Source organism: Suncus etruscus, chromosome 15 (genome assembly GCF_024139225.1).
Source record: "Suncus etruscus isolate mSunEtr1 chromosome 15, mSunEtr1.pri.cur, whole genome shotgun sequence".
Taxonomy (NCBI): Eukaryota; Metazoa; Chordata; class Mammalia; order Eulipotyphla; family Soricidae; genus Suncus; species Suncus etruscus.
Genome location: NC_064862.1, coordinates 72,695,688 through 72,718,295, shown reverse-complemented (window position 1 = coordinate 72,718,295; position 22,608 = coordinate 72,695,688). Strand labels below are relative to the sequence as shown.

Here is a 22,608-nt window from a genome sequence, read left to right as displayed (position 1 = left end):
CTAAGGGCGGGGCTTTGATTCACGTGGGCGTGCCCGCGCATGGGCAGTCCCCGACGACCCGCCCCCGTGCCGCAGCCCGACGCCCCGCCCCCGCGGGCCCGCTCCGGAGCCGAGCTCTCCAGGCCGCCGCGCCGAGCCCGGGCCGCAGCCTGTGTCCGAGAGGCGGCGGCGGCGGCGGCGGCGGTGGCGCCCCCGGGAGCTCCCCCGGCTGAGCCGGCTCCGCCCGCGCCTCCCGGGGCCCGGCCGCCCCCCGCCCAGCCCGCCGGGCCCCGCCCCCCGCCGAGTGCATGAGGTTGACGCTACTTTGTTGCACCTGGAGGGAAGAACGTATGGGAGAGGAAGGTGCGCGGAATGCGGGGCCTGGGCAGGGCTGGCGGGCGGCTGGGCTGCAGCTGCAGCTGCGCCCGGGAGTGGGGAGCGGGCACGGGCTGGGGTCGGGCCGGGCCGGGCCGCAGCGGTGCCCCGGGGCTGCTGTCTGCAGCCAGGCCGCGCCCCTGTCTGCTCCGCGGGGGATGAGCTCGTCCGACCCAGCCTGCAGGCCCCTCCTTGCATCGGTCCCCCCACCCCTGACCCTGTCGGGGGTCTGACCTACCGCAGACCCAGGGCCCCCTCCTCTCTTCTCTTCCCCCATCAACGACCCCCGGCGCCACCCCCAGACACCGGCACCCCGCAGACACCCGTTATCTAGCTTCTGGCTCTCTAACCCAGCCTGGGAAGAATGAGGCGCCGCCACCGCGGGTCTGTGACCTTGAGCCAGGCGCTACCTACCGGCCAGGCCTCAGTTTCCCTGGCTCTGGATAGTTGAGGGTCCTGGAATTGAGGCCCTCCTCATACTAGGATCTTAGGGTTCTGTTGGACAGAGCACAGATTCACCTCCAGGAAATCTAGAGGGTGTGAAAGGGGGCCCCCCACCCCACCCCTTCTCTCTGCACCAAATCTGGTGCTTTGCGCTGGAAATTTGACTCCCCTCCTGGCCTTGTCTTCACCCCTACTGGGCCGATTCCTGGTGGTGCAGGCAGAGGGTTACAACCTAAGGCAGGGACAAGGCAGTCTGGTCCACTTTGAACCTCCAGGGGGGTCCCAATTTGAGGCAGGTGCCCTTTGGCCAGCCCTTTCCTCACCCAAAGCCACCTTCCCATCACCCCACCTCTGGTCCCCGTGTCCTCACAGAGGGGTTGGCCTGGACCCCTCCCCTCCTCCTGGGCTCAGTCCCCCTCTTTCAGTGGGGACAGACAGGCAGGGGGACCCTCCAGGGCTGGCAGAGTCCAGGATGACTAAGCTTGCTGGCCGCCAGGCCACAGGGCCAGGCCCAGTTCTGCCATGTGTAGGGGGCCCAGCCCTGCTAGACTTCGGGGCACCCCTAACCAGTGCCCTCGAAAGGCAGATCTTCCTTCTGAGCAGGGGAGTGGAGGGCAGAGGCTGGAGTATCCCTCACCTCACTTACAAATCCTACTGTTCCCCTTCTTCCCATTCACCTCGCCTGACCCCAAAGAAGGCTGTGGCCAAACGATCCTTTCCTTCTACTCACAGCAAGGGAAACTGAGGCGCCTCAGAGTCTCCCTTGGACTCACATCCATGTCTTGTCCCTTGCTCTGCACCATGGCAGCCCAGCGGGGTGGGCATCAGGCTTGGCAAGGGAGCAGGGGAGCTCCTTGGAACACCCCTTACAGAACCTGCTGCTTCTCCACCCCTGCAGGAAGTGAGCTGCCCGTGTGTGCAAGCTGCAGTCAGAGGATCTACGACGGCCAGTACCTCCAGGCCCTGGACGCTGACTGGCACGCCGACTGCTTCAGGTGTGGGGACTGGCGGGGAGGCTATGTCTGCTATGTCTGCCGCCTTGGTTTGCCCATCTGTACAAGGCCCTGCAGGGGTTGGGAAGAGAGCTCAGAGGCTTGGCGTGCGGAAGGCCTGGGTTGGGGCTCGATACTGGGCACTGAGCAGGGTGGGGTGCGGCCTCTGGAAGCCACAAAACAGCAAAGGCATTTGCACTTGGAGATCCTTCAGGCCTCTTTGCTCGTGTTCTAGAGGAGGGTGTGAGGGGCGGTCCTCGCCCTCTCCAGCTTGCGTGCCAAGGCCCTGCCTCAGCCAGGATGGACAGGGCAGGAGATGGCCAGCTCCCCTCCCTATACCCTACCCTGGAGCTCATGCTGGATGGTAAGAAACAAACTGGGCTTTAAGTTAGCTGAGGGAGACTGGGGCACATGGGCACAACAGAGCATGGAGAGAGGCCGGCTCAGGGCCCAGCCGAAACTGGAAGCAGGCTCCCTGAAGATGGGCAGTTTCAGGGGGGAGCATATGATGGACCATCTGCAGACATGGGTTGGAACTGAGCTGGTCTTGGTCTCTGGAGTAATGGGGAGCGAGAAGCTGGAGGCATCAAGCGGGGCTGAAGGCGCCGTGTCAGCATTTTCCCCCCTTCCTATGGCTAATGTCTCATCTCACATCTTGGAGTTTGCTCAGAGCCAGGCTGCGCTCTGAGGACTGTGTCTAGCTACAGCTACGTTCACTTATCTAGAGAGACTGTCCCATCGCCTCCTCACCCTGAGGTATCTGAGACTTCAGGAGTGCCGTACCTCAGAGAGATCAAACCGTGGCAAAGCTTAGTTTGTAAATTTTAAAGTTTATAAAGACATGGTGGTTTCTGTCTATATGCGTAGCCTGCCTAGGGTTTGCTGTCATAGCACCTCCCTGTGCGTGACTTGGAACCACTGTGTGTTCTCCCACCTGCTGGAGCCCAGAGAGGGTAGTGCTGGGTAGGAAGTCACAGTCCTGTTGTGGGTGTCAGAATGAGCTTTATTAAAGCGGGGAGGAGCTCTCCCCTAGACAGAGTAAGGGAGGCATGGACCCTTGAGATTAGAGGGGCAACTTGCTTACTTAGAGCAGCAAATGTTTTGAGGAGGCAGAGTGGGAGCTTGGAAGGGCTGTGGGGAGCCAGAAGAGGGGAAATGCAGAGTGGGGTATGCTGGGCAGGGGAAAAATAAGGTCACAAGAGATCAGTGGGTCTGCCAGGAAGGTGGCCCAGGTCAATGGCCCTGGTGGGAGATCTCAGATGCAGTACTGATCTTGTCACATTAGCTTCTCTGCACACCCTAGGGGTGCCCTGTCATCGCCTAGTTTGCTTGGAAAAAAGGGAAACCCCAAGAAACCAGACAGGATCCCCCCCCCCACCAGTTCCCACAACAAGTCCAGTCTGCCTGGCCCCCATCCTTTGGGGTGGGGGGAATGAAAAGAAGGAGGGCACAGAGTAAGAGCACTGTGGGGAGGATGTTTCCCTTGCACTTGGCTGACCCGGTTTGACCCGGAATATCACATGGTCCCCTGAGCACCACCAGGAATGATCTCTGAGCACAGAGCCAGACTGAAACACAGAGCACAGGCCCTGAGCATTGCCAGGTATTTCCCTTGAAAAAGAAAGAGGAAGAAATCCATAGAGAGTGTGGGGCTCTGGGCCCAGGGTGGGAGAGGTAGGAAGGACCTGGCCTGGAAGATGGGCTTACTGAGCTCTGGAGGACCCCTGCCCCCCAGTACTGGCAGCAAGGGGAAGGGAGCACACACAGGATGGTGTGACAGGGTAAGAGGTACCCCCCTTTGTCTGGGTCCCCATGGAGCTTCCGAATCAGTGGGGAGAGCTTCTCCCAGCAGCCTCCCAAATCTAGGGGAGTTTAACCACATGTTCACTTACTGGTGAGTGACAGGGCCTGGGAACCACATGGCTCTCTGTTCTCTGGAGGTCTGAAAATAGGGTGACCCCAGGCCTGTCCATGGGGCCTCTCCTTTCTACCATGTGGGGATGGCTGGGGCCTCCCCCTGCTGCTGTATCTAGGAAGTCCCCCAGGATCCCGAAGTGCAACCCAAGGGCCCAGGGGGGACAGCATCACCCCCTGTCCCAGAGAGGCCTGAGCCCCCTTGTGCTCATCGAGAGCTGAGCTAGGGGAAGGGACGTGGAGTGCCCGTCTGGGGGTGTGCAGGGCCCCCGTCACCCAGCAGCGGCTTCCTGCCAGAGCTCTGACCACGTCCTCAAGGCCCCGCCCTCTGCAGCCTGTGCCCCAAGTCTGGATTCAGAAGGACAAGAAGCAGTGGCTGGGGCCCCCTGAGCTCCCCGCAGGCCCCCCAGGCCCCTGCCCCGGATATCAGCCCAGGACACTGGCGATGGCCCAGAGAAGAGCCCGCCTCCTCAGACGGGCCAAGTGAGTGGGGACCCCCACCCCATGTCCCCAGTGAAGGCCAGGAGGGGGGATGAGGGGCCGGGCCCACCTGCCAGCTGCCGGGTGGAACTGAAACTCCCTTCTTGGTTGGCTCCAACTGGCCAACGGCAGCCCCCACAAGTGGACCCCTCATTGGGTCTTCTCACCCCCCCCACCAGGTCTACTGGCCCCTGAACCCCTCCTGTTAGAGCTCCTCTAAGTTTTTAGAACGCCCACACACACACTTTCTCCATAAGGACAGGGTGGGGGTATCCCAAAGGGCCAGACCAGGTTCATCCCTATTTGTCTCCTCTCCCCGGTCAGGTGCCATGGGGGTGGTCAGAATTGGGGCTCTGAGCTGCCATCAGTAAAGACACCAAGGAACATTCCCAGACCCCACTCTGAGCGGAGGCCAAGCAGGTCTGAGGGGAGTAGGGAGGCTCTAGGTTCCCTGGACCCCAAGGAACCTCAAGCTAACTGCAGAGAGGGAACTCAGCAAGAGGAGAGGCAGATCTGGGGGACAGTGGGGAGACCTGATGGCCTCTGAACCCAATGTGAGGACTAGGAAAGGGCTTCTAGGATACCAGGGAGCCTGTGGGTTTCCCAGCTGGAGTGGCCAGGAGGAGAGACCCCCCCCCCCAGGTACACTTCCCTCTGGAGGCTGCCTAAGATCAGGCTGTGACACTCTTGTGACATTCTGGCACATATCTGGTCCTTGGGAAGGCACCATGTGAGTCACCATCAGCCAGGGCGTGGGGGGCTCCGCAAGGTTTGTGAAGGGCTGACACCCACCCCTGAGGCTCCTGCTACATGATGTCAGTGGGGGCAGCGGGGGAGGTGACACGGGGAGGTGACATCATTCTCCACAGCCAGTCCAGACTCCACTTCCGCTGCCTCCGTCCTGGGGTGATTTCCGAACATTCTTCACACCCCATCTCTCACGGGGGAGCCCGCCACCCCCAGCCTAGAGGAGCCCCCACTTTGGTGCCTCTGAACCCTTCTGGGGTACAAACACGTGCTTGCTTGCTGGCTTTCACTCAGGGCACACTGGGCTGCCTGCTCAGAGTCCCCGGACAATGGGGACTCTCTTAAAGGGACAGTGTCCTGTAGCAGTTAGGGGTTGCTTACTGCCCCTGGTTGTCCTGGCTGTCCCTCAGAAGGGGCTCCCCTGCTGACCTGGGGGTGAAATCAGCCTTCCATGATTTTTCTGCTAAGCCTTGCAGGGTCTGTTCTGGCTGTGTTCTGCCACATACCCAGCCCCTGGTCACTGCCTGGGGGGTGCAACTGTGCCTCTGAGCCCCACATTTCTGCTTCACACATCCCGGCACCCCACAACACACACACACACACACACACCCAGCACCCTACAACACACACACACACACACACACACACACACACACACACACACACACACACACACACACCAAGCCTAGAGGTCTGGTCTTACCCCCAGCTCAGCAGCTGTGGGTTATCTCTCCCAACATGTCAATATTCTCCACACAGGAAAACTAGTTTCTGTTTTGTGCTGACGGGCTTGAACCCCAATCTACAGGATGTGCCTCCCAAGCCCACAGAGCCCCTCTCAGCCCTACCGCCATCGCTTTTCTCAGCAAAAGGAAGGGACCAGGCCACAGAGTTGAGGAACAGCAGGGCTTTGTCCCAAGGGTGGCTTCCTGTAAGGGCAGCACCTGCCCTGGATCTAGGGAACAAAATCTCCCCCCCGCCCCTCTCTGGTCCCTTATTGATCCCTGTAACTAACCAAGTGGGGGCAGATAGCTGGGCTCAGTGTATTTTTGTTTGGAGATAACCACACCAGGCAGTGCTCAGGACTTCTGTGCTCAGGGATCACTCCCAGTAGTGCTTGGGGGACCATATGGGGTGCTGGGGGTCAAATCTTGTTGGCCACATGAAAGGTAAGTGCTCTCCCCACTGTGTTATCACTCTAGCTCCCCCTTACTCCTTTTTTTTTGTTTTGTTTTTTTTTGGTCCATACCCAACTGTGCTCAGGACTGACTCCTGGCTCTGCACTCAAAGACTACTCCTGGTGGTGCTCTGGGAACCATGTGGGGTGCTGGAGATAGAACCACCGTGTTATCCAGATGCAAGGCTAGAGCCCTCTCCACTGTGCTCTCTCGCCAGCCCAGGCCTTGACAGTATAGTAACTGCCCCCCCAGCTCATCTGCTACCCTATAGAGTGAGGAGAATCGTGTACCCCAGAAATGGGAAGTGTACCTGTCTAGCTCTCAGCTGGGGTGTGCCTCCCACCCCATATCAATGGGGACACAGGAAGCCAGACTCCAAGAACAGGCCCCTCCCTCCCCTGACTGGACATGCAGAGCAAGGGTCTTGGGGGGCAAGAGTGGGGCAAGGGGTGCATCCTGTCCAGGTAGTCAGGCAGCCAGACTGTGGGCATAGCATTCTAGAGGAAGGGCGTTGGGGCTGCCATTGGGGCTGCCTCTGCTTCTTCTGCCAAGCCCAGGGCTAGATGGAGGCACCTGCGCTGTTGGGTCTAGGCAAAGGGCACAGAGCTGGGCGAGGAGAGCCTGTGGGCTGGACACAGTGGGCAGCAGGACCTATGGGGCTGGACTAGGGGTACAGGTCATCCAGCTAGGCATGGGGGGGGTGTTGTTCCTCCCCTACAGTGGAAACGGATGCTGGACATGGATGCAGTGAGGGACTTGGGAGTGTGGGACTGAGGAGCCAGGTTGGGTGTGCAGTTGGGGCGCAGGACCATCCAGGTATGAGCCTTTGCCACCGGCAGGTGCTGTGAGTGTGGTGTGGCACTGGCCCAGCAATACTACGAGAAGGATGGGCAGCTCTTCTGCAAGAAGGACTACTGGGCACGCCACGGCGAGTCATGCCACGGTTGCTCCGAGCACATCACCAAGGGGCTGGTCATGGTGAGCCTCCCCGCACCCCTCCCCTACCCCTGCCTCTCACCCTGATCTGTTGGAGGGATGCCCGGGCAGGGAGGACTGCAAGGTGAGGGACCTTGCTGAGCTCTGTCCCCTGCAGGTGGCCGGGGAGCTGAAGTACCACCCCGAGTGCTTCGTCTGCCTCACGTGCGGCACCTTCATCGGAGACGGGGACACATACACGCTGGTGGAGCACTCCAAGCTGTACTGGTGCGAGCCCAGCTGGGCAGGGATGGGGCAGTGGGCATCAGGCTGGGCACACCCTACAGCCGCTTCTTACAGTAGATCTAGGCTTTGGCCTTGCCAGCAGGTTTCCTCGACACCAGTCAGCCCATCCTCCAGATGTCCCACATGTTCAGGTCCTCAGGCCTCTCGCTGATCACAGGGCCACAGGGCTAAGGTGCCCCAATGCGTATCCACACATCCACATACACACACACGCGCACACGCACACACACAATCACTCAACTCCATTCCAGTTGTCCATTGACCCAGGCCCCTTCTCTGCTGACCTAGCTGACCTCTATGCTCCCCTCAGGCTGCATTCATCCCCCTTTCAGAGGTGTCAGCATCAACCTCATTCCGAGGATATCTGTGCACAGGCCCCTCCAGGGGTAAGGGGGTACAAGGGGGGAGTACAAAATGCAGAGCCAGATCACTTCCACCTCTCCCTCCTCTCCATATTCCCCCTCTACCGGTATTGTCCTACAGGTCTGAGAACTAGCCTGACCCTAGTCTGATCCTGCCCGGCACATGCCCTCTCAAAGGCAATAGACCCAGAACTCTGAGCCTCACCAACTCCTATCCTGGGGCTCAGGAGGGAAGCAGGGAGGAATGCAGGGTCTCCTTAACCCACTCTCTCCCCTTGGCGCACAGCGGGCACTGCTACTACCAGACCGTCGTGACACCTGTCATCGAGCACGTGCTGCCCGCCTCCCCAGGAACCCACCTGCCCCATACCGTCACCCTCGTCTCCATCCCCGCCTCGGCGCATGGCAAGCGAGGCCTGTCTGTGTCGATTGACCCCCCGCACGGCACCCCCGGCTGCGGCTCAGAGCACACCCACACAGTCCGAGTGCAGGGGTGAGTGGGGCCAGAGGGCCCTGGAGTTGGGAGCCCAACTGGGAGGAAGGACACAGGAGAACCTCCAGAAAGGGTGCCTGCAGCCTGAGGGCAGAGGTGAAGTCTCCAGAACTCTGCTAACTTGGCACCAACCAGGTCTGCTTACTACCGGCACCTGGAAGCCCACCTGCCATTACCACTACCCCCAAGTTCCAGAGCTGTGCCACCAACCAGGCTGAGCATGAGGAAAAACCAGTTGTACCAGGGGCTTTAAAGGCCCCGCAGGCAATTTTGTGGGAGTTTGAAGTGTTTTGGGTCTGGGCTGCCAGCCCCTGAGGGAAAATAGCACAGCGGGTAGCACCAGGCAGCCTGGGCTGTGGGCCAGGATGCCCCCAAGCATCACCACTTAAGCTCTGGGGTGTCCCACACTGTAGGGCCCAAGCATTGGGCTCTCAGCCACTTGGCCAGGAGGGGTCCCAGGACCCCAAGAAAAAATACTTAGGGACCCAGCACCACATGTTTTGCAGCACTGTCAAATTCGAGTTCTGAGCACCCCTACGTGTGGTCCCCACACGTAGCCACAGAGGGGTCCTATGGGGCTCAAGTGGTTGGATACAAGGCCAAGATCCATAGTGCAGCTGATCCCTGCCATCTCCTAGGCTTGGCCTGGTATTTTTTTGTTGTTGTTGTTTATTTGATTTTATTTGGGGGGCACACCTGGCAGTGCTTAGGGGGTTACTCCTGGCTCTGCACTCAGAAGTTACTTCTGGCAAATTCAGGGGACCATATGGGATGCTGGGGATTGAACCCGAGTCGCCCACCCCACTGCTCTATTGCTCTGGCTGCCCCTGTTACTGTTTTTATTTGGATTTTTGCCCACACCGAGTAGCTCTCCAGGCTTATTCCTGGAGGTGCTTAGGGAATCTTACAGGGTGCTGTGGATTAAATCCAGGTCAGTCACATGCGGGGCCGGAGAGATAGTGAAGCGGCAGGGCGTTTGCCTTAGACGCTGAAGGACGGTGGTTCAAATCCCAGCATCCCATATGGTCCTCCGAGCCTGCCAGGAGCGATTTCTGAGCGAAGAGCCAGGAGTAACCCCTGAGCATTGCTGGGTGTGACCCAAAAACCAAAAAAAAAAAAAAAAAAAAAAACAGGTCAGCCACATGCAAGTCTAGCACCCTCCCTGCTGGGCTAGCTCTCCAGCTGCCTGGTTTTACTCAAAAGTGGCTGGAGAGAGGGGTCAGAGAGATAGCATGGAGTTAGGGCGTTTGCATTGCATGCAGAGGACAGTGGTTCGAATCCCAGCATCCCATATGGTCCCCTGAGCCTCCCAGGAGCGATTTCTGAGCATAGAGCCAGGAGTAACCCCTGAGCGCTGCCGGGTGTTACCCAAAAACCAAAAATAAATTAATTAAAATAAAAATAAATAAAAGTGGCTGGAGAGAAAGTGTGGCTGGCAGGGCACTGGTCTGTGTGCCACTGACCCCTGTTTTGATCTGCACCTCATAAGGGCCTACGCACTGCTAGGTGTGGCTCAAAACTCAACAAACACTAAAAGCTTTCACCTAGGGCCCAGAGAGATAGCTCAGCAGCGTTTGCCTTGCAAGCAGCCGATCCAGGACCAAAGATGGTTGGTTCGAATCCCGGTGTCCCATATGGTCCCCCGTGCCTGCCAGGAGCGATTTCTGAGCAGACAGCCAGGAGTAACCCCTGAGCACCGCCGGGTGTGAACCAAAAAAAAAAAAGCTTTCACCTAAAAGCTCATCACACTCAGCACAGAGACAGAAAGCCAGAGACTGGTGCTGGAGTGCCCTGGGATAAGCGGATGGAAAAGTGGGTGCCCCTGGAGAGAGTGCCCCAGCCTCCTCCTTGGAGAGAGAGTCTGAGGCCCCTGGAACCCCTCATGTGGGTATAGCCCAGATGTCCCATCCTGACAGTGATGGGGATGTTCTGGCCTCTATGGGGGAGGAGGGACAACATCAATTGTGCTGTAGGAATCCCCCGAAGTGAGGCTGTGGGTTTCTGGACAGCACCTTGTCCCCCTTAGATTTCCCAAGTACAGACAGGCCCCCTGCCCTGGTCCTTGCAACCCTGATTTCCTGCCAGGGCTCAGGGCAGGGGCAAGGCACAGCTGGATAGGGTCTGAGTTTGCTCTCTGCCCACAGTGTGGACCCAGGCTGCATGAGCCCAGATGTGAAGAATGCCATTCACGTAGGAGACCGGGTGCTGGAGATCAATGGCACACCCATTCGCAATGTGCCCCTGGATGAGGTACAGGACCCCCTTCACCCACTGCGCTCCTGTCCTACCCCGTCCTATGGCTTACCCAGCCTTTCACCTGCCTTCCCAGATCGACTTGCTGATCCAGGAGACCAGTCGCTTGCTGCAGCTGACACTCGAGCATGACCCCCATGATACTTTGGCCCACGGCCCAGGCCCCCAGCACAGTCCCCTGGGGTCCCCGGCCCCCATGTCCGGCAGTGAGGCGGGCAGTACCACCCGGCAGAAGTCTGTCTTGTGAGTTGGCCACAGGTTCCTTGGAGCTGGCTCTTGGCATGAGAGGGGAGTCCCCCTACAGACAGGCAGCCCACTACGGGGTTAGGGGGAGAGGGCATGAGAAGCCAGAAACAATCAGCTTCCACCAGACCTGGACTAGGGGACACTTATGGATGTACCTGGCCTGTTGGGGCTCTGGGTGGTGGGGGTACCATGGCTTGAAGCCAGAAAAAACTGGCATAGCTTCTGTGAGACCATGATGGGGTCCAGGGGCTGCAGGAACATTTTCCCTGTATGGGACAGTCCCTGAGACTAGAGACACCAGTGAACTGTTGAGGGGTCCCCACATGTGGGGTCAGGACTCTGCCCTTTGAGAGGGGAACGGAGAGAGTCACATGTGGAGCACAGCCTTTCCCTCCTGTGGACGCCCATGAGGGTGTCCTCCTTCATTTGGGAGAATTCAGGCATCCTAGGCCCTGTGGACCCCAAGAGGCAGAGAGGGCATGCCTGGCCCCCTCACTCTCCCCTCCGCTCTCCAGGAGGAGCTGTAGCATTGACACATCCCCAGGGGCCGCCCCACTGGGTTCCCCACGCAAGGACATAGGCCGCTCCGAATCTCTCCGCTCTGTCTGCCGGCCACATCGCATCTTTCGCCCGTCTGACCTCATCCACGGAGAAGTGCTGGGCAAAGGTTGCTTCGGCCAGGCTATCAAGGTACGGGGCACAGGACATAGGGCTCAGGGCACAGTCCAGGGTTCCCTGTGTGAGCAGCCACAGAAAGACCCCGAACTTAGTGCAGAGAACACTATTGGGGTGGTCTGAGAATGCCAACCTCCTCCCCAGTGTCCTCTTTGTCCTTGTCCTCTTTCCCAGAGAAGGTCCAGCTCTGCCACCACTGGCTGTGCCCAGGGTCCAACAGACACAGACTGGGCACTGTTCCCACAGCAGGGTAGAGCCCCGGGTATAGCCCCGTTGCCCTCCCCTGTACAGCCCCTTTAGAGCCTGCACTAAGCCCATTTTCTTAGCTAGAAGTAGATGTACAGTCCCAGGACTGGCAAGGAGCATCATGGGAAGCTTAAAGGCCCCCCTTGTCTCCTGTACCCACAGGTGACACACCGGGAGACGGGCGAGGTGATGGTGATGAAGGAGTTGATCCGCTTTGATGAGGAGACACAGAGAACATTCCTCAAGGAGGTCCTCTGGGGCTGGCTTCTAGAACATTCTCCTGGCCTGACTCTTCCCCTGGGAGACTGCATGAGTGAGGGGATGGTGGGAGGGACATGGGCAGAGTTGGGGGAGATGAAATGGGGTGCAGGGCATGAGGCAAATGCAGTGAACATAAGACCCAGTCTGCCTGTGTCCCCCAGGTGAAGGTCATGCGGTGCCTGGAACACCCCAATGTGCTCAAGTTCATCGGGGTGCTCTACAAGGACAAGAGGCTCAACTTCATCACAGAGTACATCAAGGGGGGCACTCTCCGGGGCATCATCAAGAGCATGGTGAGTGCCCAGCAGCCCAGACAGGGGTCCCCATGGGGCTTTCATCCTCATCCAGCAGTGGTGTTTTGTTTTATTTTTCTTTTGGGGCCACACCCTGTGATGCTCAGGGGTTACTCCTGGCTATTCGCTCAGAAATCACTCCTGGCTTGGGGGACCATATGGGAGACTGGGGGATCAAACCGTGGTCCATCCTAGGTTAGCATGTGCAAGGCAAAACACCTTACCGCTTGCGCCCCCACTCTGGCTCACCAGCAGTGGTTTTTTTGGTTTTGGTTAGTGGTGTCGGGTTCATCCTGGTACTGTGCTCAGAAATTGCTCCTAGCGGGCCCGGAGAGATAGCACAGCGGCGTTTGCCTTGCAAGCAGCCGATCCAGGACCAAAGGTGGTTGGTTCGAATCCCGGTGTCCCATATGGTCCCCCGTGCCTGCCAGGAGCTATTTCTGAGCAGACAGCCAGGAGTAACCCCTGAGCACTGCCGGGTGTGACCCAAACCGCCCCCCAAAAAAAAGAAATTGCTCCTAGCAGGCTCAGGGAACCATATGGGATACTGGGGATCAAACCCAGGTTAGCTGCATTCAAGGCACACACCCTCACCACTGTGTTATTGCTCCAGCCCCTAGCAGTGGTTTTGGTTTCTTTGTCTTGCTTGGGGCCACACCTGGTAGTTCTCAGGGCTCACTCCTGAAACGGCTTAAGGGACCATATAAAGTGCAGAGCTAGAGTCCTCCCCTCTGTACTATTGCTTCACTCCCCCATTTGATATCTGAATCCACTTAGGGAGAAAGCAATATTGGGGCCCAGTGAGATGGGTACCCACTCCAGTGCCCCAGGTGGGATCCCTGAAACTGGTCTCCTTCTGTCTCCTCCTTCATGGGTCTCTTTGGTTGTTTTTGTTTTTTTTTTGGGGGGGGGGGCTACCTGGCAGTGCTCTGGGTCTCCTCCTGGCTACGTTCAGGGGTGACACTTGGCATTTCCCCTGTGGTCAATTTCTTGATTTGCTTGGCACAAAAGTATCCTGTTTCTTCTATAAATTCAGGAGTGCCATTCCTGGGTACACTTCCTGGGGCTCCAAGTCCCTGCAGTTCTAGAATACTCCAGACAGTGGACTCCAGAGAAAAGCCACCATAGTTCACATCTGACACTGCCTGTCCCAGCTGGATTCTACCACGCATGTCAGGCACCCACTGGACCCCTGGGAAGTTTCCCTTGGGAGGAGCTAGGAAATGAAACGCAGCTTTTTAGGTTGTGGATTGGAGCTTGGTCTGGAACTCAGCCCCAACACAAAGTCAGATTCAGACAGATTCAGAATATCCAGAAAGACCTGAATTCAAATTCATCTTTAGAAATAAAATATGGGGGCCGGAGAGATAGCATGGAGGTAAGGCGTTTGCCTTTCATGCAGAAGGATGGAGGTTCGAATCCCGGCATCCCATATGGTCTCCCAAACCTGCCAGGAGCGACTTCTGAGCATAAAGCCAGGAGTAACCCCTGAGCACTGCCGGGTGTGACCCAAAAACAAAAAAAGAAAGAAAGAGAGAGAGAGAGAGAGAGAGAGAGAGAGAGAGAGAGAGAGAGAGAGAGAGAGAGAGAAGAGAGAGAGAGAGAGAGGGAAAGGGAGGGAGGGAGGGAAAAGGAGGGAGGGAGGGAGGGAGGGAAATGAGGGAGAGAGGGAGGGAGGGAGGGAGGGAGGGAGGGAACACGGGTAGAGGATACAGAGGGAGAACTCAGGGGGCTCAGCACAGACTGTTTCTCAGGAGCACCATGAGTGGTCCCCCTCTCAGGGTCCTGACAGCACTGACCGGAGCAGCCCCTGACCACCACAGTGTGTGGCTTGAAACCCAAAATGAAATTTCAAAAGTGCTGGCAGAGCTTGAAGAAAGAGTGCAGCAGAGAAAGCACTTGCCTTGCACTCAGCTGACCCGAGTTCTATTCCCAGCACTGCCTGTGGTCTCCTAAGCACAGGCACAAGTGACCCCTGAGCACAGAGCCAGGAATAATAAGCACCACCAGCTGTGTCCCCAGAAAAATGTTTTATAAATAGTTGGAGCCAGAGAGAGAGAGTACAGCAGGGAAGGTGCTTGCCTTGCACATGGCCCACCTGGGTTCAATCCCCAACATCACATATGGCCCCTTGAGCCCACCAGGAGTACTTCCTGAGCATAGAGCCAGGAATAACCTCTGAGCACTGCCAGGTGCAATGCTCAAATAAATAGGAGTGTGTTGTCACAGGGCCAGAGAGACAACATAGTAGGGCATTTGCCTTGCATGCGGCCAACCTGGGACGGACCCAGGTTCGATTCCCAGCATCCCATATGGTCCCCCAAGCCTGCCAGGAGCAATTTCTTTGTGCAAAGCCAGAAGTAACCCCTGAGTGCCGCTGAGTGTGTCCAAAAAACCCAAACAAACAAAAAAAGAGTGTTGTCAGGGTGCCTCTAGGTCCCTAGAGCCACTGGCCAGTACACACGGGGGACCCAGTGCTTACCCTCCTGGACATCACCCTGAGCCTGATCCAAGGCTCCTCCAGCACTTGCTGCCTGGGGTCCTCCCAGGAGAGAAGTGTTCCCCACAGGCTCCTCCAGTGTGACTCTTCAGGAGGATCCTGGGGGAGTAGGATATAGAAACAAGGATGACATAGCTCTCCTCGGGAGGGGCCCCCTTCACTCATCACATGACCTCCCAACCCTTGCCCGGAAGCAGGTTCTGATTTTGAAACCAGGGTTTAAGCATGAAAGTGTAGGATTCTGTTGAAGCTAAATATAGCGGTTTTCCCTAGGAGGTGGTGGCTGGCAAGTTCTATTGAAGAACTAGGGTTACCCACTCCCGCCCCTTAGAACGCATGTGGTTGTGTATGCGGAGGGGTTGGTGCACTTTGACCCAGACACTGGCCGCCCCCTCCTACCCATTCACCCCGTGTTCCTCTGCATTCCCCAGGACAGTCAATACCCTTGGACCCAGAGAGTGGGCTTTGCCAAGGACATCGCTTCCGGAATGGTGAGTGGTCCCTGCTTTCCCAGGTAACCCCACTTGCAAGCCCACCCTCCACTAACCCCGCAGCAGGGAAAGTGAGGGTGCATGCAGAATAGCTATATGCCCATTGGGGGCAGGGATCCCCCCTATAGCTGACTCTGACCCCTTGTACTCCCCACCCACAGGCCTACCTCCACTCCATGAACATCATTCACAGAGACCTCAACTCCCACAACTGCCTGGTCCGAGAGGTGAGCAGCATCCAGGGTGTGGATAGGGGCGTGGGAACCACACTGCCACCCCCTGGTCTCAGCCCGTGGGAGGGTGGGAAGCTTCCCAAAACCAAGAGCCCACTACCATGCTGGGAGGTATCTGAGACCCCATCCCAACACACCATGGTGTGGCCCCTGAGCACCTGGCCACATGGGTGGATGTGGTAGGCATCCTTGGGAGGCTTAGGGACAGTGACAGGGGACCCAAAGTGCCCACCAAGCTGCTTCCTTAAGGCTTCTAGCAGCTCACACACCAGTTGGCCAGATAAATTAGTCTCCAGTTTCAGGAAGCAAAATCCAAAATCAAAGTATTGGCAGGAGTGGATCTCTGGGGCTAGATTGATAGAGTGGGCAGATACATGGCCAACCCTGGTTCTATCCCAGGTATCCTAAACCCCACCTAAGCCCCGTGTATGGCAGGTATTACTCTTAGTCAGGGTTCCACTATCTGGGTCCTCGGGATCCCCCTTCCTCTCTGGTCTGGACACCAGCTGTACAGCAGAGCAGGGATCGGAGAGATAGCATGGAGGTAAAGCGTTTTGCCTTGCATGCAAGATGGTGGTTGGAATCCTGGCATCCCATATTGTCCCCCGGGCCCGCCAGGAGCGATTTCTAAGCTTGGAGCGGGAGTAACCCCTGAGCACTGCCGGGTGTGACCCAAAAACCAAAAAAAAACAAAAAACAAAAAAAAACAGAACAGCCAAAACCTCCCCCACTGCATTGGAGACACCCCCCTTCTAAGGAAGAGAGGGGCTAGTCCGGTTTGGGGGAATGGGGTAACATTGTCCTCACACTTGAGTCATGGAGGCTTCACCAGGGTCCCCCAGAAGGAAGCAGCTGCACACAGGTTCCACGTAGGCCCCTAATGGGACTTGGGAAATATGAACCCAAGGGATGGGGATCGGGCAGCTTCACTACCTTCCCTACTCCTTGGATGAAGTTGGCAGTCCAGGGAGGGGGTGGACCTGTGGGAGGGCGGGGCCAACCTGGAGTTTGGGGGTGTGGATGGTGGGCAGGGCCATACCAGGAGTGAGTGGGGCTGGTCTCCTGGGTGGGGTATGAGTGGAGTCTGGATGGGGCCAGCCAGGAGCTAGAGGGCGTGTCTCATGGGCGGGGCTAGTCCAGAGTGGGTGGGGACACTTTCAGGACAAGGCCAGCCAGGGCCTGATTGACAGGACCTGGGACTCCCCCCCACTCACCCCACCCAGAACAAGAACGTGGTAGTAGCCGACTTCGGGCTGGCTCGCCTTATGGTAGATGAGAAGACACAGTCTGAAGACCTGCGCAGCCTCAAGAAGCCAGACAGGAAAAAGCGCTACACGGTGGTGGGTAACCCCTACTGGATGGCCCCCGAGATGATCAATGGTGAGTGAGGCATCTTTGCTCAGGTCCTATCTGCTGCCTGCCACGGCTTTCTCGCTCTGAGCTTCAAGCACGCACACTGGGTGGCAGAAAGTTCGCCCGACTGTGTACAGGACTATTTCTAGTCCCCCACATTGCTGGGAATATGAGCACTGAGCCTGGAGTAGCCCCTGATCTCCATATGGCATGATTAAAAAAATCTCAAGGGAAACAAAAACAACAAGCCAAAGAGCCTCCTGAGGTGCTGGAGGTCGAGTTCAAATTGGGATCCCTAAGCAGGAAATATGGGAGGCTCTGCCCCCACCAAGCTAGCCTCTTTCCACCAAGAGATACTTTTTCTGGGTCCTGGCATGAAGGCATGGATGCCTAGGCTGATCATTCTAGTGCCTCTCCTGCTCTACTTTGGTTTTAGTTTTGGAGGCCACACCCAGCAGTTTCTCAGGGATTGCTCCTGAGTAATACTAAGGAATCACTCCTGGTAAGCTCAGGGACCCTATGGGATGCCAGGGATCGAACCTGGGTCTACTACATGCAAGACCAGCTCCCAGCCCACTATACTATTGTGCCAGTCCCTTTCCTGCTCCATTTTTCTGTCAGCCTGTCCCCAAGTTTGTCCCCAAGTCAGGCGATGGCCACACAGGGCTCCCCTTAGCCCTGCCCTGACCAGCTGGCATCATGACTCCAGCCCATGGGCAGAACCTATTCCGCCCTTTTTCTGAGGGACTGTGGGACTGGCCCAGCACATGTCCTGTCCCAGGTACTTCAAGGTATGATGATTCAATATTTATAGACAATGGACTCCAAATACAGTGAGCATTAGGGCCCCCCTTGAGGGGAAACCATGTATACCTTTTTGTTTGTTTGTTTTGGGGCCACACCCAGTGGTACTCAGGGCTAACTCCTGACTCTGTGCTCAGGGATCATTCCTGGAAGGACTCTGGGAACCATATGGGATGCCAGGGATCAAACCCAGGTCAGCCACGTACAAGACAGGCATCCATCCCACTGTACTGTTGGACTTCCCCCAAGTCTGACTGCAGTGAGCATCTTAGGGGGCTGGTTTTAGAAACATCCCCATGGACACTAACGCCTCTGAATATGCCCATCTGTTCATCTGTTCATGGGGCAGGATCGCAGACCCAGAGGCAGGGAAAGCATTGATTTGGAGGAGGCTAGCTATGGCGCAGAAAACCACTGGTCCCTCCCACACAGGCACATGGGATCCGGGCCACTCTCAGTGACCCCCAGATCAGAACATGATGCATTCTGGGCTGCAAGACCAGCCCAAGTGATGGGGAGCCTTACCATGGCTTTGTGCTTCGCTTTTATTTATTTAATTTTATTTTTTGGGGTTTTGGGCCACACTTGGCAGGCATTCAGGGATTACTCCTGGCTATGCGCTAAGAAATTATTCCTGGCAGGCTTGGGGCATCATATGAGACACCAGGGATTACACTCGGTTGGGCCACGTGCTATTACTCTGGCCCATGGCTTTGTGTTTCAATCCCCCTTTCTTTTTTTTTTTTCCCCGTTTTTGGGCCACACCCAGCGTTGCTCAGGGGTTACTCCTGGCTGTCTGCTCAGAAATAGCTCCTGGCAGGCACGGGGGACCATATGGGACACCGGGATTCGAACCAACCACCTTTGGTCCTGGATCGGCTGCTTGCAAGGCAAACGCCGCTGTGCTATCTCTCCGGGCCCAATCCCCCTTTCTTCACCCCTCCTGCCTGCAGGTGTGTTTGTGTACGTGTGTTCATGTGCGTACATATGTAAGTATATGTGTGCACTTATTTTTTCTGTCCTGTGATCACAGACAGATGTTTCTGTCTTTTTGGGCTCCAGGTGCCTCCTGGTACTCCCTAAGGGGGTGCCAGGGCTTTGATCCACCTCACGCACTCCTGGCACACTCATCCCCAAGCCCCATCCCAGCCTAGGACATCCCTTATTATGGGAGTTGTGGCCTCGGGGAGGGGCTAGTAGTCCTCTGTTGTGGAGAAGGAAAGGGAGAGGAAGGGAGGCCCTGGCAGTCAGGCAGAGTCACCAAGGCGAGGAACCAACAGCCTGTAGCCTCCAAACTCTTGGTGCCCCCATCAGGCCACTCCTGCAAGCTCAGAGCGTCTGTGTTGAGGTGACTTGCACAGATGCAGCAACAGGAAGCCTGACCTGTCGCCCAAATGCACTGACATCTGTGCTCATGCTGGAAGTTGATCTGGGGAAGTCTGGCCCTCACTGCCCATGTTCAGGGACCTCCTGGCCTGCTGGACCCCACTCCCCCTTTGTGCCCTATGGACCCTTGTGATGGCCCAATTAGGGCTTGCATTCAGATGCTGAAATTGGGCTTGGAGAGTTCCGGAGCCCCCATGTCCAACGCCCCCACAGCCTCCCTTGTGCACATACCCTGCACAGACCCTTCTGTCCTCTCCCCACAGGCCGGAGCTATGATGAGAAGGTGGACGTCTTCTCCTTCGGAATCGTCCTATGTGAGGTAGGTGAAATGGAGGTGGGGGGCGGTGGGGAGGGCTGCTGGCATTGCCCCACATGCCCAGCTCCAGGGGTCCCCACTCCCTAGTGACCACTGTCTCTGGTGCTGGACAGATCATCGGGCGTGTGAGCGCTGACCCCGACTACCTGCCCCGCACCATGGACTTTGGCCTCAATGTGCGGGGCTTCCTGGACCGCTACTGCCCCCCCAGCTGCCCCCCAAGCTTCTTCCCCATCACCGTACGCTGCTGCGACCTGGACCCCGAGAAGAGGTGAGGTGGGGTGGCAGTTGGGCACACGCTGTGCTTGCATGGGGCAACATGGGTCTCCATGCAGGTGTATGGTGGGGGGCTGGTGGGGACCCATTACCGCTTCCCCTCACCCCGCACCCCCAGGCCCTCCTTCGTGAAGCTGGAACAGTGGCTGGAGAACCTCCGGTTGCACCTAGCGACCCGCCTGCCACTGGGCTCACAGCTGGAGCAGCTAGACCGGGCCTTCTGGGAGACGCACCGGCGCGGCGAGAGCACGCTGCCTGCCCACCCCGAGGTCCCCGACTGAGCCTGATGCCCCCCCACCGCCACCCCTCCACCCCGTGATTCCTCTGCAGCGTGCGGCAAGCCTGGAGCCACGGTCCCCACCCTACCTGGCCAGACCCCAGCTCGTCCCCCCACATCCCTGGCCTCACCTTGAGGGCTGGGTGAACTGCCCTTCCCTCTTCTCCTTGCATGAGCTGGGGGGCCCCTGTGAGCCACACCCCATGCCCCCTCCTCCCCCACTGCTCTGCATTCCCCTGGGGGGGGGGCTGCAGGACAGGGCACGTGGCAGGGAACTCCGGGTACTTAGATAGCAGCCCCCCACATCGTGGGGGTCCCCCCCCTCTTGCTCTGGGTCATTTAGTTTCTTTATTGAAGCCACTTCAGAGAGAAGCAGGTACCAGGCCTCAGGGAAGGACGGGTTCTGGGGGTGTCCAGGAAGCAGGCTGTGAGGGTCCACCAGCATTGTAGACCCCCCCACACGTTCATCTCAGTGCCCACCCGGGCCTCCCACCCCCTGCCTCTGGGTTCTTTCTGTGTAATCTATTTTTTAAGAAGAGTTTGTATTATTTTTTCATACGGCTGCAGCAGCCGGGGGCTTGGGGGGGTCTTCTCTCGGGGGCGGGTGGGGGGCCATTCTGTCACTTTGCCTCACTCAAGCATCTCGGAAGTGTTAAAACTGTGAAGCCTCTCGGTGCCCTTGGACCTGGAACATGACCAGACAGGCCCACCCGGGCAGCCGTGGCTGCTGGGCACCCCACCAGGACCCCCGTGCCTATGCACCGCCCCCCATGCGGTTCAATAAAGATTCCGTCCTCCCCACAGTGTAGCTTGTGTCTGCAGTAGGGGTGGAGGGTGCCCAATGTTGGGGGTAGTGAGCAGTAGACCATGTGAAGGTTTGTCCACATCTTCCGAGTGGGGGGGCAGTTTGGGTACTGCGGTCTGAGTTGAGCTTTCCCCCCCCCCCTTTTTTTTTGATATTTGGGTCATTCCCAGCAGTATTCAGGTCTTAGTCCTGTCTCTGCCCTCAGGAATATCTCCTGACGGTACTTAAAGGACCATACGGAATATTGGGGATTGAACCCAAGTCAGTCACAGGCAAAGCAAAAACGCAACCTGCTGTATTGTCGCTCTGACCCCCTCTGTTGCTTTGTTTTGTTTTGGGGCCACACCCAGTGACACTCAAGGGTTATTCCTGGCTATGCGCTCAGAAATCACTCCTGGCTTGGGAGATCATATGGGATGCCAGGGATCGAACCACGGTCTAGCATGGGCAAGGCAGATACCTTACCCCTTGCACAGCCGCTCTGCCCCCCATGTTGCTTTTTAGTAAATGTTTTCTAAAGCTTAACAGGGGGGAACCACACACATGACCTCAACTGAGGACTAAGAACCAAGGGGGTTTGTTCACACAGCTGCAGAACACATTAGGCAGGACCCCTGGAGATCCTCAGGGAAGGTAGAAGGTCTGTATCTGTGGGGAGAGGGGGTGTCATGGGTGTCAGATTTTTTTTTTTTTTTTTTTTGGTTTTTGGGCCACACCCTGTGACGCTCAGGGGTTACTCCTGGCTATGCACTCAGAAGTTGCTCCTGGCTTCTTGGGGGACCATATGGGACGCCGGGGGATCGAACCGCGGTCCGTCCTAGGCTAGCGCAGGCAAGGCAGGCACCTTACCTCCAGCGCCACCGCCCGGCCCCAGGTGTCAGATTTGAAGCAGCTGTTGCAGCCATCTCTGAAGAAATAAGTGCCAGGGTGCTCAGCCAGCAGAAAGGAGCCCTTTCCCTGAGCAGGGCCCCCGCCTGCCCCAACCAGCCTGGGGGAAGAGTCAAGAATCCTATTGGCGGGCCCGGAGAGATAGCACAGCGGAGTTTGCCTTGCAAGCAGCCGATCCAGGACCAAAGGTGGTTGGTTCGAATCCCGGTGTCCCATATGGTCCCCCGTGCCTGCCAGGAGCTATTTCTGAGCAGACAGCCAGGAGTAACCCCTGAGCACCGCTGGGTGTGGCCCAAAAACCAAAAAAAAAAAAGAATCCTATTGGCACTGCGCTGGCCCTGATGCATGCAGGTAACATGGACATGATTTTCCTCCTCCTTGTGATGGATGATACATCTCGCCCTCATAGCAGCCACAGGCACCACGATCACACATTCCTCCCCCAGTGTGAACTCCCTTGCAGAGCCGGCTTATATCCAAACATTCAGCTCCAACCTTAAGACGGACATCAAAGAGGGATGGATGGGGCCGGAGAGATAGCATGGAGGTAAAGCATTTGCCTCCCATGCAGAAGGTCAGTGGTTTGAGTCCGGCAACCCATATGGTCCCCTGAGCCTGCCAGGAGCGATTTCTGAGCATAGAGCCAGGAGTAACCCGAGTGCTGCTGTGTGTGACCCCCCCCCCAAAAAAAGGGGGTAGATGAGTTGACAGACATCGAATCCCATATGGCGGCATCTTGGGCCCCTCATTGCTGGTGTCCACAGATGGGTGACCCGCACAGGAAAGCAAGGGCCCCAGGGCCTGTCATTCCTACTGCCTTCCCCCACAGCCCCATGCTGATGCTATTCATTCTGGGATCTTCTATGGGGCTCCTTGCTCTTTCACATCCTGTTTCAGGTTTGTTCAGGGCCCAGACACTGTTCCTTTCTATGACTGAACAACAGACCTTGAAGGGCACCTACCCACCCTCGTCAGGCTCACTGAAGTGTCCAGCAGCAAGGCTGGTATCATGGGAACATCCGTTCATGTGTGATTTTCAGGGTGCAGGGCCTGGGTCTCCTCTGTCCCTCTCCTGGGTGTTTGTGTTCATACTGTAACTTGACTGTTTTGAGGAACTGCT

The 22,608-nt window shown here is 57.4% G+C and overlaps 1 protein-coding gene across 1 annotated transcript; it reads left to right on the top strand.

The window, feature by feature from the left end:
• The first annotated feature begins 223 nt into the window (after window positions 1–223).
• On the top strand, window positions 224–20,594 carry LIMK1 (LIM domain kinase 1). Its single transcript, XM_049789585.1, has 16 exons — window positions 224–342; window positions 1,697–1,793; window positions 6,949–7,087; window positions 7,203–7,312; window positions 7,979–8,185; window positions 10,330–10,435; window positions 10,515–10,681; window positions 11,200–11,374; window positions 11,768–11,854; window positions 12,028–12,159; window positions 15,091–15,150; window positions 15,312–15,377; window positions 16,607–16,763; window positions 19,190–19,245; window positions 19,356–19,513; window positions 19,637–20,594. The coding sequence occupies exons 1-16, from the start codon at window positions 288–290 to the stop codon at window positions 19,797–19,799; spliced, it is 1,935 nt and encodes a 644-aa protein (XP_049645542.1). The 5' UTR covers window positions 224–287; the 3' UTR covers window positions 19,800–20,594.
• The last annotated feature ends 2,014 nt before the right edge of the window (window positions 20,595–22,608 follow it).

Coding starts and splice junctions, on each gene's coding strand:
- LIMK1 (XM_049789585.1), top strand. CDS start 288: ATGAGGTTGACGCTACTTTGTTGCACCTGGAGGGAAGAACGTATGGGA. Junction 343..1,696: donor AGAACGTATGGGAGAGGAAG/GTGCGCGGAATG, acceptor CCACCCCTGCAG/GAAGTGAGCTGCCCGTGTGT. Junction 1,794..6,948: donor TGGCACGCCGACTGCTTCAG/GTGTGGGGACTG, acceptor TGCCACCGGCAG/GTGCTGTGAGTGTGGTGTGG.